The sequence below is a fragment of the Phaethon lepturus genome, unplaced genomic scaffold, assembly GCF_000687285.1.
Source record: "Phaethon lepturus isolate BGI_N335 unplaced genomic scaffold, ASM68728v1 scaffold10783, whole genome shotgun sequence".
Lineage (NCBI taxonomy): Eukaryota > Metazoa > Chordata > Aves > Phaethontiformes > Phaethontidae > Phaethon > Phaethon lepturus.
The window spans coordinates 30,984-47,322 of record NW_010529750.1 but is presented as its reverse complement, the minus strand read 5'-3'; the positions used below and the strand labels follow the sequence as shown (position 1 = coordinate 47,322).

The 16,339-nt window shown below is 37.3% G+C and overlaps 1 protein-coding gene across 1 annotated transcript in view; it reads left to right on the top strand.

The window, feature by feature from the left end:
- LOC104618448 (chromosome unknown open reading frame, human C10orf11) overlaps positions 1–16,339 on the top strand; it is a 60,288-nt gene that overhangs the window by 31,060 nt on the left and 12,889 nt on the right. Inside the window, exons 2-3 of the mRNA XM_010284042.1 lie at positions 5,197–5,361; positions 15,872–16,011. Of these exons, the coding sequence (XP_010282344.1) occupies positions 5,197–5,361; positions 15,872–16,011 (305 nt within the window). The remainder of the gene's footprint in view (positions 1–5,196; positions 5,362–15,871; positions 16,012–16,339) is intronic.

The window sequence follows — 16,339 nt, the reverse complement described above, 5'->3', positions numbered from 1 at the left end:
CCTCCAACTCACAGTGTTTTTGTGATCATAATAGTGAGAGTGGGTTTTTTCCTGGAATTTGAACTGAATTCTAGCCACTCTATCTTCTTTCAAATGGGTTATTTATTTTTCTGTACTCACAGGTGAGTAGTTCTGTTTAGGACAGAACCCCCCAAAGCAGGTTTGAGAGTAGAATTCTGACAGAGGCCTCAGGCTGAGGGAGTTTGCACAGCAGATTCACTGAACCCCTTCCACCATCAGAACAGACTTGGAAATGGCTTGGATTTTTCCCCTTATTTGTATTCTGTGCTTCAGATTAAATGGAATTTAAAATCGAACAGGAATCAAAGCAAGTAAACCTGAAATGATGTTTTGCATTCCCACAGATTTATGCAAAATCTAAACTTGCACGTGTGTGTGTCTTATGTTTTTTTATATATAGTATTTATTTATTGCTCTTTGTTTTGTTTTGCTGAGGTTAAGTCAAAGGACTAGAAGTCAGGAGCTCTGGGTTTTATTCCTTGTCTCTTAGAAAATTGCTGGAGGTCACCTTTCGTTAGTCACTTAACCTCTCTCTGCTTTACTACAAAATGGAATTTTAAGCTCAGCAGGTTTTTGAAGAGTAATTCATTAATGTTTAAAAAAAAAATGCTTTGTGCTCCTTGGCTGGCAGGTGCTGGAGAAATAGAAATTACATTTCTGTTCTTTAAATACTAAAATTATCTGTACTAGGGTTCTTGTGTTGATTCTGCTCTCTTGTAATCTGTTAAAACATAAAAGGCAAGAAAAAAAGGTATTTTGAAAAGCTTTTGTTTTGTAACAGCTCTGTCTTTAACTTCTGGTAATGGCTATCTCTTGTCAACAGAGTGCAAATCAATTTCAAGGCTAAAGCCAAACTCGCTCATTTACATATTGTTAACTGCTCTCCCTTTTCCTGTTAAACAGGAGGAAAAAGTCATTAGATATGAGGCAGCTGTCTTATTAATGGAGGGATGGGGTAAAATGTAAGGAACACTTCTTTTTCATCATGTACTTCTGAACAGCTGGTTCTTGTGAACAAGGACAACTGCAGAGTACCAAGGTTTGTCCATTACTTGGGAGGCTTCTGCTTTTTTTCATTTATAAAATCTCCTGTTTTCATTGTCAAATATTACCAAAATGAAGAGCTGCTCTTTACTTTCATTGTAACCAAATCCCCGTCAGGCCAGAAGGACCGTATGGAATAGTGTAGTTGACAATTGCCATGCATACACGTAGAGGGGAAAAAAAATCTCTGCCATGACATTCCTTTATGATTAAAACTTTGTTACAAACCATGAATGAATTACGGAGAAGAAAGCTGCAAGATACCATACTGATTAGCCAAAGGACTTGGATAAAATGACGTTTTTGAGACCTTTGTATTCTAAAGGATTATTTACTGTCTGCTTACAGAACATCTTAAGTCGTTTTGCAGAGGGAGTCAGTTTCCTTGTTTAGCGCCGTGTTTTTGTAAGCTAATGAGGGCAAAGCGTGAGCCATAGGCAATGATGCTGTGATATTAGCTGTGACAGGGAGCTTGATCATAATTATCTTAACGAGGATAGGGTTAATTACAGTGGAAACGTAAAGTTTTTTCTGTTTGAATGAGGCTGCGGTGAATACATTGTGATGTTTTGTCGGTTTGATGTGACTTTGGAAATTGCAATGGAAATCTCTTGGCAGCACTTGCTCTCCTCTGGGAGCAGAGTGTGAGTCCTGCGATGAGGTAACTGAGATGGTACCTGTGGGTGAGATAATGGGCAGCTTTCATGTCATTAAAGCAAGGAAAAGCAACCTGCAATACACCTTAGTGATGTTTATTAGTCTTTTGAAACTAGGGAAAACAACTACTTGCCACTGTCCCTTCGTGCTGGTTGTATTGTGGTTGTAAGATTGTGTGTTTGTTTTAACATACCAACACGGGGAGACATTTTTTCTGCTATGGACTATGAGAAAACAGCACAGATTTCGTTTTAGACTGTTTCTCTTTCTTGGGGGATTTCCCTCTTTTTATACTCGTCTCTTAGGTGTTTGTGGGCTCCTTCCTATGCTGTGTGGATACACACACACACACACACATATATATATGCACTCCTCTCCTCTTTTCTAATAGGCTCATAAGGAATACTTGCAGTACGTTAATATAGCTATCTTACCCTCATTAAAAAGAAAAATGCCAGTATTTTGTACTGATTTCTACCTCAGCTTCTCAAAAATGCTTTCTATATACTAATTCACGATTGTAATCTTTTCGTATCCCCCATTTGCAGATGGGAAGTTGAGACACATAGAAGTTATGGGACTTGCTGAAGTTTGTGCCATAAAACCTATTGTGTGGATTGTACTTAAAATTTTTACATTGTGGAGTACAACTGCTGGGTAATATTTCCTTATATATCATGATGGTAGAGATTGTTGCCTTGAATCTAGTAGCTAGTATCACTGCATGTTGACAAAGATGTTTTTTCCTTTTTTGTTTCTTTATCAACTGTCTTACCAATTTTGTTTTGGTGTTAGTTTTCCCTTCTGTTTAAAGGTGAAAAAATAAGACTTCTGTGAATAAAAAAATAACATATAGATTTAAATTTATGTTAATGGCTATACTGTCTCTCTGTACTGTGGCAACCCCTCCCATCGCCCTGGACTCAGAATTCAGGTGGTTAAATGACGAAGTGCACGCGGCTCTGATGACATGAAAACAACAATTAATAAGCAACCCCCTGTGTAACACGGCTTCTTTTTAACTGAGCAGCTAATAACATTACATGGCAAAAATTATCAAAACCAGACAGGTGTAAGGAGATTTGCGCACAATTTTCTCTGCCTATCTATGAAACTAGTACCCTTGTGTTCAGCCCAGGCTTGTGAAAGAAAGGCTGTTTCAATAGGCAACTCCCTCTAGTGTTTCAAGGCCTTTTGTCCCACTTCATGGGTTGTCATTTTGTTTTATGCCTCCCCTGCAGCAATTTTGGATGTGTGCTTTCTTCTCCTTGCCAGTTGCCAACCATTTGCTGATTCTCATGATAAGAGTATTATATTTGCATAACATAACTCAGGAACAATGTGTATTTTGATGCTGACACTGACCAGAGCCCAAGCAATGTTTTTTCACAAAGGACCTATTAACATCCCATAAGGCTCTGTGGTGTTGACAAGGAGGTGGCCTTCTCTGAACTCCTTTGGCAAGTCAAAGTCTTACATTGAAATGTGAGGTTTGGAAATAATCCACTATTTATATAATAAGAAGTATTTAAGGGGAATTGCTAAACTAGGTTTGTCAAATAAACTGAAATGAAAACTCATAGCAGCTTGATAGACTCACTGCTACTTCCTCTGGGTTGTTTTGTCTTTTAAAGGTACTTGGGGAAAGCACTGTCTGAAATGTTTGCTGATGTCTCTTCTGACCTTGACTTTGGCAAAACCAAGTCTGTTGCAACCTTTTGCTGAAATAGCTAGCTTAATACAGCTTGCTCACACAGCTCTCCATGGTGTACAGTTTATGTAGGCTGAATCGAGTTTTTCTGAAACAGCTTGTTAAAGACGAGTGCAAAAAGTGTGACTGTTACTGTGGTGGTTGTTTCAGTTTCATGTTTATAATAGAGGAGTTTGTTCTTTCAGCTTCAGAAATTGTAGTCTCAATGCATTGTAACGATATAGATATGCCATAGGGTGTAGGCATGGCAAATTGCATTCTGGCTGTCCAGCATCAAAATGCCATTAGAAATAGTTGTACCTCCCTTTCAGAACATCAAGTCAACAGACTGTGAGAGCTTCAGAGTCCTTGGACTGAAATACACTGTTTCAGTGTTGTGCAAATGTTACTTTGAATATTCATAGTTTAGTGTACAGTACCCAGTGTAAAGGTCACGGACTTGATTTCCTTTGGTTGTTTGAACCCTCTAACTGTGATTTATAAGTGATCAGTAAGCTGTATCTACAAAAACCGTGTCTTGTTTCTGTTGGACAGAAGAATGTTAAATTGTCTAATTTGAAACCCATATAATTTCTAATAATATTTGTATTTTCCACTAGTAGTAGTAGTGCCTGTAGAACTCTCTAACAGGGGCCTTGGCTGTATTTTGATCTTTGTCAAATCTGGGGGGAGGTTGAAGAAATCCCCTCAGTAGAAATGTCATTGGAAACTGATAAATAGTATAGACTGCATCTCTCTTATTCATCACATTTTATAAAACAGCCAGGAGATACAGTGATGATCTTCCCACTGGTAGGCATAGTAGATCAGCTGTCAAGTCATGCAATCTCAGCATATCTTTAGGTGTCTGGTAGGTGAATGAGCTGTGAATTGCGTGTCTGTGCGTATGCTCCGTATACCATGTGTCTTAGTTGATTAATGTGTGGGGTATTTTTTTTTTCCTTTTGGAATGTGCAAGCATTAAGAATCAAGTCTGGAATAGATGCCTTAACAAAGTACCAAAGTGTTGTTCTTAGTTTTTTTCCCTGCACTTTTGCTATCAGAGGAATGAATACCTCCAGAATCTTGTTTATTTACAAGCCATGATCTGCACTTCCATGTTGTGAAATGCTCCTTTTTAAAGCTGCTCTTTACACTCTGACTTGTGGCTTGACAGTGGGGCAGTAAGTTCCAAAAAGAAAGCAAATGCCTTTTCTGTCTGGAGTAATTCTGCATTTTATTTTGTAGAGAACATTTTATTTTGTTTGCAGGGACTCAAGAAGCAAATTAAGTGGTTAATAAAAAGGGGAAAAAAAAAAAAATCCCTTCTCCATTTCCTATTATTGCATGTAAGGTAACTGCTAAGAAATGATACTTGAAGTTGTATTTATTATTGTTAGCGGGGTATGATATTTCTTGGCAGAAATGATGGATGACAACTTAAATTTGTGTCCAGGGAATGAAGGTGAACTGTGACAGAGTTATTTATCTTGGGAATGGAGGTTAGGGTCAGGCGAGGCTGGGTGCCTGAAGGCACAAGACATTGACAAATTCATCCTGCAGGCCCCATATCTGAAGCCTTTTGTTTTGGATCCTGGCTACTCACTAAGTGACCCCCATCCTTCATCCTGCCAGCATGTGAAGGATGTGTTGCAGTGCCAGCACTCCCCTTGCCACTAATGCTTGTCATTCAGTCTTCTGACAGGCCCAAACCAAAACTATTCCCACTCCTGAAGGGGAAGGTTAAAATATTTATTTCACTCATAATGGCCTCCCTGATTTAGTGGAGTATCATTTTTCCTGTTGCCTTTGTCGTTTGCAGGTCACTAGAAGGACTGAAAATGTTCAGTTACTTGGAAGAGCTGATCTTGGACAACAATCTACTCGGAAATGACCTTCTGTTACCCAGGTTACCCCACCTCCATACCTTAATGCTCAACAAGAACCAAATATCCTTTCATAGAAATAATACCTGTAAAATGTCAAATGAGTTTTATGTGTCAGCCAAATTAAAGTACGTGAAATATAGTTCATGTGCAGACAAAGCATTCTCTCGTTTGGCACCTGGAATACTTCATAGTAATTTATTATAGGTCATTCATAAATGAAATGCACCATTATATCTTCCTGTTGCTCCATTTTAGTGAGAGATCTAAGTTATGGCTCTGAAGAAATCTTTCTAATAGATAAAATAGAGAAAGAAAATAATGTCAGTGCTACCAGTGTGCAGCAGTTCTTGTGTTTGCTTGGGGTTCTGTTGCAGGCTGACCTCTAGTGGAATAGAGAGTGCAGTGAAACGCTATTAAGTTTTTATACTTTAAATAGCTCTTAAAACATTAAAGTAAAATAAAATTAAAAAAAAAAAAACAACCGAGAAACATAGTGCCTTTCTGTATTTGAATGAAGCTGGTAGTATGCACAATTTGGTAGCTGCTGTGCAACCACAGCTGTAAAAGCAAGTCACTGTATTCTCGATGTTCCAACTCTGTATAAATTCATCTAAAATGCTGTCCAAATCAAGGTCTTAATACATTAAAGTATTTAGATGGATGGTTAAGTCCATTCATAACCAATCAGTCGCGTCTCCACATGCCTGAAGTTGGTGCCTGCTTAAGTTTATTCAGAATAAATATTTCAGCATTTGCCTAAGTACTCTGCTGAATCAGAGCCCCTAGTCTGTAGGCTTATATATAATGGTCTGTAAAAACTAATTATCTGCAAGGGCTGGGCACGGACTTGATTATTAAATAATTTTTCCAAACTCTGACCCTTCTGGAGATTTGAAGATGCGTAATACATGGTTTTACAAACGTGAAGGGCGATGAAATTGTGGCCAAAAGGCCAACTGAAGCCTGCAGAGTCTTAGAGCACAGCCCATGAAAGCCCTCTCCTTGTAATTGCAGCGTGAGGACACGGCTGCTCAACTGCAGGCTTTTATTACAGACAATGTAAACAGAGAGCAATTTACCTCCTACTAAAGCAAAATCCTCCTACTGTGGAGAACAAAAATAACTGCAGATTCTACTATTTTTGCCCTTATTTTTGACTCTATAAATAAATAAAAGTCATCAGAATAACTTTTACTCTTGGGGCCCTGGAAATTTGCCAAGAATGTCTCTTGAGTGGTAATGATCATTACTGCGCTAGGTTTCTGGTTAATGCCAGGATTCTGTGGGTTGGATTTGAGTAACTGGTTTTGTCGTCTGCTGCCACGGTAAAATCTGAACTGGGCATGCTTTGATGAAGAATGTACAAGAACGCTTTTCCTGATGCTATGGGTGGTGGTATGTCTGGTGTAGCATATCTCTTTCTACAGAGCACGAATTTTGCCGAAAGACCCCGAAGAATGTCAGTGTATTTGTCCTTTTGGTGGGTGTCAGGGAGGAGCTTTGCACTTATCAAAAGGAAGGCAGGTGTACTGAATAAGAACTCGGTGAACAAAATCAGAGGGAAAAAAATTATCCTGTCAGTAGTAGTATTTAAAGAGATTCTACTGGTGTCACAGACATACTTAAAATATTATTGTCAAGTGAGTAAGCTCTCAAAGTCAATGATAGCATGATAAGAAGGATTTGATCTATCCTGGGATTTTTTTAATTCAGTCTTAAAACTATGAAGCTAGAGCTTTGAGAATATTGAGCTACCCAGGTTATAGAAATAATGTATACATTTTATAGTGTGCTGCCAATAATTTAATAGAGGAGTTACAGAAATGCTTGTAAAATATCTAATGTGTACAAACTGCCCAGAGAAGAAAAAATAACGTCTGTCCATCATTAACATTTTGATCCCTAGGGAGTAGTGATCGCTTGTAGGGAAGCAGGTAGCTTGAAGAAGCTTGAAGATATAGCAGTCTTCAGAAGCACAGAGACCTTCCAGCTTCCTCTTTTCAATGTGGATGCCGTATTTGAAAAAGGTCTCTTTTGAACTTGAATTACTTCTTTTAATGAATTTAATGAATGATTCCTCTATGGAATTCTTTGAAAAATGTTCAAATAAAAATGTATATTTAATAGAATAATGTTATACATTACAGGAAAGATTGTTTAGTACATGACAGTAGCACTACAGAAAGGACACAAGTGAGCAAAGAATACTGATCTGAAGCAAAGCTTCAACTGGTGGAATATTACCATGTAGGCATAAAATTACACATATGGAGAGGGAGATAGGAAAACAAACAAAAATCCAAATTGACCCCTGTGAAAACGGGAATAACATAAAAACTTTAAAACCAATATGAGAGAGATTTCCTAGGTATTTTGTTATTTATCTTCTTTTATTTTGGCTTCATTTTGATCCAGATCCTGTTTTGATAGTTCTGATGGAGCTTTCTACTCCTTTTACATGGTTCACTCATTGTGTGGTGTTGTATGTGTAAATATCATTTGGCTCCTCCTAACATAGTGTCTGCATACACACTACAAATGTGAAAGATTAAATCAGGTAAATACTTAGAAGAATAAGCTATTATTTTTTTCTTCAAATAGTTGTTGTGTATTTCAGTTACAGTTAGGCCACTACCATTTTTTTTTACTAGAAGTGGAAGTAACAAATTCAAATATTACTATTTTAAAAACAGTTTCCTAGTGCTATACCTCAACTTTTCTGTAATTTGTAATCTGCTAAAAATATTTTGAAATGCAGTCTATATACTGAAATACATAAAGCATAGTTATCAACATTTTGCTGTATTGGATTACATGTCTTTAATGTGCTTTTTACATTTGTACAGTATGCTTGTTTTTACAAAATTCTGATTTACTTTGGGAAACATATCTTAGTTTCTCTGACACAATGGATAGCAGAAAGCAGTACAGACTAAGATGATTGGGTGGTAGGTAGGAAGTTGGTTTTGGAGGAGGACTCATGGCTGTAATCACCTATGCTTTTAATGGGAAGCCTCATTTCTCCTTTTAAGTGTGTTCACTAGATACCAAGAATCAGTCAGAAAAGTTCTAAATAGATTTATTCCTCTGGGTGTGTTATAGCAGTGTAAGGTTTCATGGCTTTTCACTGTATGGCCGGTGTTGCAGTGGGACTATGTAGTATAGACATTTCAATTTCCTTTACATTTCAATCTTTTTAGTATTTGTTACAACTACTGAAAAGGGCAGCAGTGATAGTTTGTCAAATATATATATACTTGTATGCTGAAAATTAGATGGCGTTCACTGCCTCACTTCAAAATAGACAAGTCTGAAAACGAACCAGGTCTATGATTCCCTGAAGTAAAAGCCCTATTTCTTTACTTAGTCTAGTGAGCTGGTCATCCGTTTAACATACATTCTATATATTTATGAAGAACTGATATCAAAATTGATTTAGAATAAGGGTATTGAATGTAGATGTAGAATGCAGATGTTGAATCTATGTCTAGGTTTTGTATGGTTCAGAGGAAAACCGAAATATTTCATACAGCAGGGTGGGAAATCTAGAGATGGGCAGAATGCCCATAATGGTATACGCATTACTTATGGCAAGAGGAGTTATCAGTGTGGTTCAGATCTAAGGATTATATGTTCTTGAGCCTTTGAAAACAGCATGGATCAAGTACCTCAACTGGAGAACATACCAGTAAGTACTTCTGGTGTGCTCGGTCTTTGCAGAGTTCTCACCATAATGCGTAACAGTTTGGAGGTTAAACAGAACTGTAACTGTAGATTGCAATGTATTTTGCCTTTGTGCTTACTACTACATTGTCCTGAAGTGCTTGAAGATCTGGAAGTCCTAGTCTGACTGGAATCTCACTGTGTTAAGTGCTGAGGACTTGATGTTTAGATTGAGTGAATATGTTAAAGACACAAATTATCTCCTATTATGCACAGACCCCTGTCCTCACTAAACAAAGGTGTAAGCTGAAATGGCACAGCAGTCTTCCCGCATATGCTGCTGAGCTCTCCATGCCACAATTGCAGATTTGGCTAAATCTGAGTGTGGCTTGTTAGAGAACCACAGTACCTGATGAGTCAAAAACCTTTCTTCCAGAATAAAGTGTACCTGAAGTAAAAATTAAGTAATGTGAATGCCTAATGCCAAACATCTGTGGAAGATGATGACTGTAGTCTTCAGTCCAGGTGATTACTTATCCTGTTCTAGAGCAGTGCTTGGACCAGTTCAACTCCAGATGTCATAACTTAAAAAAAAATGGTGAGCTCCTGCTTTATTCTTGATTGTCTTTGTGTTGCCTTGGGAACCTTGAGCAATATTTGAGCAGAATAATGTTTAAAAAAAGTCCAAACAAAACCCAAACTTTGAAAAAAAGGACGTATGGTTTCAGGATGGACCTCTCTAGAGAACCAGAAACATAATTTGGTTGCAGGAACAGAAACATTTATCCTTTTTCTCACAATTGTATACCTAACAACACTGAAACCTGGTCTTCAAATCTGCAGCCTTGGAACCATGAGCTTTCTGAAATACCCTTAAAAGCACTGGCAACTCCAGTTACGCAGAGAAAACTAATGCTGCTCCAGTAGGCAGAATGGGATATTTTTTTCCAAGTAATCAATATGCAGGAAGCTCTTCATGAGATGTGTGGACTTAGATAATTACCACCTGTGCTGCACCTTTTCTTTCTTGAGCAAAATGGTTTTAAAGTCAGTGAACAAGGCCTTATCTCGAGGCCCTATCTCCCTGCCAGATAGGGTTCAAGCCAGAATGTGGCATACAAGTGACTGTGTGTGACATCCTATTGCACATAGAGAAGGGGAAGATGTATACTTGCATACTGCAAGCTATTTCTGTGGTCATTCAACCTTGAAGACCTAGCACATTCTAATGGAAAAGCGTTCAGGTGGCAAAGATCTTTTCACACTGCATTCGGAGGAGAATTGGTAACTTCTGCTTCAAGACTATTTGCCTGTAGAATAGCTTGTGATTGCTACATCGTGTTTGTGATAAATTTAATTGGAGCAAATGTTTCAAATGGGAATAAATATAGGTATTGTTCATTTATGAGTCTGGTAGAAGTGCTGTCTGGCTGTTTTAAATGTTAGGTTGATTGCAGCACCTGCATGACGGATAGTTGACAGAAGACTTTTGAATGACAGTTTTGGGTCTTTCTGTGTGGTGGTCTGGAATTCTGTGTGGTATTTCTGATATTCTCTATGTACATATTTCAAAAGTATTTTGAATGTAAAGCCGATTTTTCTCTACTCTGTCTCTTTGCTTCCAAAAACTTCCAAAAGCTGTAATCACAGAAGGTCATTAACACAAAAAGCTCTCCTGCAACTGTTTGGGGGAAATGGGCTGACTGAAAATTTGACAAGACTAAGTATGAACTTTTTGAAAGAAAATGGTGGAGCAACCTGGAAAGCACTGTGAGAGACAACATGAGTGGTTACTTTTCTTATACAGTCAATGTAATTGAGTGTGTGACTAGAAAAAAGAACTGCTGGCAGAGGAACAGGTTACAGAAAGAAATCCCAGATTCTCTTGCATACCTCAAACTATATGCAAAAAATAATGGAGTGGCGAGATAAGTAAGATAAGTGTAGGTTGGTTTGTGTGGAAAGTTATATGTCAGCATAGCATTTGCTTAGAATTATATAGAATAATTTTATTTAGAAACTGTTAGCAAAGGTTGTGTTTCTGCATAGGTTTGACCAGCAGTTGTCCCCGAAGAACAATCATGAATATGGTTATACCAAGAATACCAGTGAGAGAGGAAGTAGTATGGAGTTTGAGGATGACCAGCATCAGTCCTCAGTACTTAAAGCAGCTATACCCTTACGTTACTCTCTATAAAGGATTCATGCAGTGTCTGTGCCCTGGACACATGCTGGAGGGACTAGTGAACTGGCACAGCTAAAGAGACTCTTGAGAATACAGGTGCCTGGAATAAGTGGAACGCATGAGACATCATCCAGTGGTTTCTGCGTGAATCCACACAACCTCTCAAAAGTATAACAGAATGGTCTTTTTACTATGCTGGCTGTCACCAGACACAGCTTGCCATCAAAATGGCTGACCCTGCTTGTGAGGTTCTCCTAAAATTGACTAAACAAAGTAGCATTATACTGTCCACTCAGAGTTGACAACTTTGACCTTGTTGAAATGTAATATTTCCTGGGGATGATTTATCTTTGAATTGCACCAATCCTTCTTTGGTAGTAGTCTTGAATACTGTGGAACTAATCTTTGAAGGGTTTGTAAGGGGCCACAGTCCTGACTAGCACTAGAATTTTAATCCAGGCTACAGGATTTTCTACAAAACAAACAAACAAACGAAACTGTTCTGAGCTTGCATAGGCAGTTAATTCTTAGCCAGAGAAGGGAGGTGCATCATGTGGTTTGGCCTTTTGCTTGTTCTTTTTGCCTTCTGGAAAACTTCAAAACCTATGGTATTGGGTACCAGATAGTGAGTGAAAATAGATGAGCCAGAACATACTTATTTGTAGGATATTTTTGGTTGCATAAAACTTGCAAAAAATTATATTCTTAGCTTAACTGGACCCACCATAGTACTATATTTTCCAAGTAATTCTATTGATAATGTCTCGGTGTTACTGGTAGCATTTTCTTTTCCCAACAGAAAATATGGTGACATGGTTGTGTACACTTGTGCTTTTGTATGCTGTGAACAGTTACTGCAAATATGTGTGTGTGGTATACATATCTGCAACGCAACAAAGAGGCTTAAAAAAGTTAATTGGAGTATGAGCGATACCCAGTTCTTGTAAATGTTTCCCTAATTTAAAACTAGAAATAGTGCAAGAAGTCAATATAGTCTTTTGATGAGGACGAAATTTTAAAGTATGTCTAGTGTGTTTCTGTTAACTATTCATGGAGGCCAGGCTGTGTTTTCGGAGGGGACCATTGTTTTATAATTGCTGAGAATTAATGTTTTAGTTTGTGAGCTGAAGAAATGAAGAGTTAACAATTTTTATTGTTAAAATTTTTTATTTTAATCAACATCTGTTAGAAAGAGAGGCATTAATAGATGGATATATTAGGAGATGGATCGCTACACTAAGGCGCTTCAATTTTCATAACAGTGACGCTTTAAACCAGTTTTCAAACAATAGGCTATAGTGTAAGTCTTTGCATCACTGTTACATATTCACTGGTGACCAGCAGACACTGACTTCAGAAAGATCAGTTCAGGGCTGTTGTCACAAAGCTTTAAATAAATAAATAATTTTCCACTGTCCATGGACTTAATTGTGGCTTTCCTTTTTGGAGAGAATGGAGCTGAAATTGGTCTTAGAAATGGCACAGCAGGGTTTTGCAGCTCTTTGGCTCTGATTGCACCAGTATGGCACTCCTTAGGCTGCAACAATAAAACATAGAAAGGAAGCTGGCAATAAAATTTCAGACTTGCTTCTGATTTTCTCCTTCTGTCTTTTCCTGGCATTGTTATAGAAAGACTTTATACTTTTGGTGGCATCAGATAGTTCCAGTATTGTGATTAAAATAAGTATATGATATGCTAACTAACTAAACAGTACACTGGGAGCGCACCATGACTTACCATTCATCTCTGGGAAACACTTAATCATGAGAATTTGAACAGGATATAATTTATTTTTTCATACCTGCTTTGTAAAGAATAACTGTGATGGCAGGTGGGGCCATCACAGTTGATGGGGCTTCTTGGAAAAATATTCTGTACCTTGCATTTTGTTTTGTTTTCAAAAAGGATGAGAAAAGATAAAGTCCTCAAGAACAGAAGTTTTAATTATTTTATTTATGATGTAACTGCTGATTGTGGCACAAAAAAGTTGATTATCATAAACCACAGGTTGTTTTGTTCTGAGGTGCTGCTGGTGCCCTGTTATTTTTGGGCTGTCCAAGACAGCTTCATCTTTTCTGTGATTTAGTGACCACCCTCTTTTGAGGTGATTATGTCCAATTCTTGGGGTTTGTCCTGTGCACAGGATTCTGTTTCTTTTCCAGTTGAAACTGAAATAATGCTAGCATGCTAAATATCTATTTCAGTAGAGGGAGTTGAGTAAATGATAACAAAGAGGAGGTCTGGGGAGTCTCACACAGAACTGCATGGTAAGAGGTCTCTCTGTGATTCCTGGTCAACCTTGCCCGAGATAATTTTTAGGGGGGTGTTTCTGCATCTAAAATCAATGCTCAGGGTTTATATGTAAAAGATTAGAATCTAGACACTAATTTCTAGATTTGGGGAGATGTAGATTTTTGAGATGCAGGTTGTCAACTATACTGTTACTTACCCAAAACTCTTAGTAAATTTGGTGTCTTTCCCTTTGCTTTCCACAGGACTTTGATGCATAGTCTTAGACTTTTTGCAAGTCTAAGCTGATAGTGCTCTTCATCATTACATATCTAAATACATTCTGGTATTTGGCCCGAAGTCTGCATGGTCAGATGGGAGTTAGAATGCATGTCATACTCCACATTCAGCAAATTGTTGGGAGAAAATCTTCTACCCCCAAAAAAGCTCTGCTGAATTGACAAGCAAAAATTCTGCATGTTTACTCCATAGAAGCAGCACGAAGTTTTGCCTAGGTTTTTTTTGGTGTGTTTTGGTTTTTTTTTTTTTTCCTTTTGATAGGAAATAGCCACATACAATCTAAGCCTTGCAATAGCTAACCCCCTGTGTGTGATTGCTGTTATGGAAATAACTGTCTTTTGTAATAATAAACTATTTCTCTCAGGGAACATTTCTGCAACTTAAGCAACCCTGCAAGAAATTAAGTGTTTCTCCTGCCTGAGGGAGGGTGCCAGATTCAAGCACTTCTCTAACAGTCTTTGGAAATTTTTAAAAAGCCTTTCACTTGTACGTGTGTGGAAAAACAGTTTGTGACTTTCCCGTCGCAGTCACATACTTCCTGAAAGAGCCATGAAAAAGTGTATTTATTAGCTTGAGGTCCAGATATGAGAAGACAAGAATTTGCACCAAATTTTGATTGGGTAATTCATCCTGGCTAACAAAGATGATTTATATCATATGGTGCTACAAAAAGACAATTTTTCTTAGGGTCTGGTTGATTATTTACTGCCATATAGCATTCTGTAACGTGGCTTTGTCACATTAAAAGTGAGCATTTTTACCTTTTAAATTAATTAATGGAACTAATTTCAAACCCTCATTTTTCTCACTCACGCAAAATATTTAAGTATGATTCCTCAGAACATGTGGGACAGAACATTAACTATGAATGTAGATACCTTGATTTTAATATATTAAAATCATTAATTGTCAGCATGCTCTTCATGTGTGTTTGGAAATAAAATAAATTTTCTTGCTTACAAAAGGAAGACCATATTTTTAACAATGAAGCTGCTCTTTCCATTCTGTATTGCTTCTGTTGCCCTTAAGATATTGAGGTGAAGAAATAAAGTAAATTCCATCAGCTAAAAATAACAAAGATAACAGAAACACATAAATCAAGTATAAATAATAGCAACACAAGTGAACTGAGGATTTAAAACAATAGTTGTGGTCTCTAACAGCAGGAGTGGATAAAAACAGAGCAATGAAATACCCTTTAATGGTTTTGAATAATTGTTACTATTGTCTAAGTCAGTCAATTTTTAAACATTGAAAACTTTTACGTACGCATGCATGGCACCTTTTTTGAGAATCAGGCCTTTTTCTTTGCATGTAAATTGGAGTAAGAATGTATAGTTTGAGTCTTATGAAAGTCATACTATGTCTAAGTCAAAATAATTTACTTTATTTGATCAATCAATAGGGTCAAATGATTGAATATTGTTGTTATGCTTAAACCTAAGCTGTTTGTTTGTTTTAATATAGTTTACGATACCAAAGGTGTATCATCATTATTTGTTCTGAGGAATATAGTTAAGTTAAAAATCCTCACAAACACCAAAATATACGGTTATTTTAATGAAATATTTTATGCTTGACAAGACTTTAAAGCGTCTTATAGAAAAAACCAACAACCTTGTAACACTGAAGTCTTTAAGTTGCACTTAGTGAAACATTACTTCACATATCTAATAGAGTAATTACAAATGTGTTGCTCTGGCACTCAAAGCATTTATACGCTGGGAGTGAAAGTGGGCTGTTGTGGTTTGACTTTTTCTTTCTTTCTTTTTTTTTTTTTTTTTTTTTTTAAAACTCATTTTCCAGTGGACTGAATATATTAGTGATGAATGTGCTGTGAAACTAACTGTTTGTTTCTATGCTGGAAAAGTTTCATGGCTCCGGCAATTGCTAGCCATTTTACCACACAGCATCCATCATTTTGTCAAAGTTTTAATGTTTTGTAGTGAACCACCTAGGAAAGAAAGGAGGAGAAAAGAATGACAAAACAGCCAAATTCTTTCATTCCATGCCAAAAAACTGACTGAAGTTTATCCCTGTTTGCCCTTGGAACAATTAATGTGACATTTTCCCGAAGGCCATACTAAATTTGATTGTCGGTTATTGAAATGTATGTTTAAATCAGCAGCGATGCAACTCTAAATGCTTTTTTCATTAATGTCATTGAATCCTTAACGCACAACCTTTGACACATAACAGAATTAGAAAGCCTTTTGGACCATTTGGCTGAAGTTGTGCCCTCACTACAGTATCTCAGTTTGCTTGGAAACATGGCTTGCCCAAATGAACTGGTCTGCAAAGAAAAGGATGAAGATGACTACCAGAGGTACAGGTTAGTGTTTTCAATTGTAAATGTGATAAGGTATGTAATTTTTGGTTTATTACTGGAAAAATATTGAAAACCAACTCAGAGTCCCAAACAAACATCTACTCTGTTCTGAAAGCATTGTGGCATATTCTGCCATGAAACACCTGGGAATTTGAGTAACCCCATTTCAGGAAGATCACTCTCAGGAACCCTATTTCAAGAAATATTTCAGTGCTGTACAGCACATATTTGTGTTGAGCAAGTGTGCACAGGATTTCCTGAATGTGGGTGCTCATATGTGCCCACTTATGGCCTTTCCTTCTTTAAGACCAAGGTAAGGCAACATTTACAC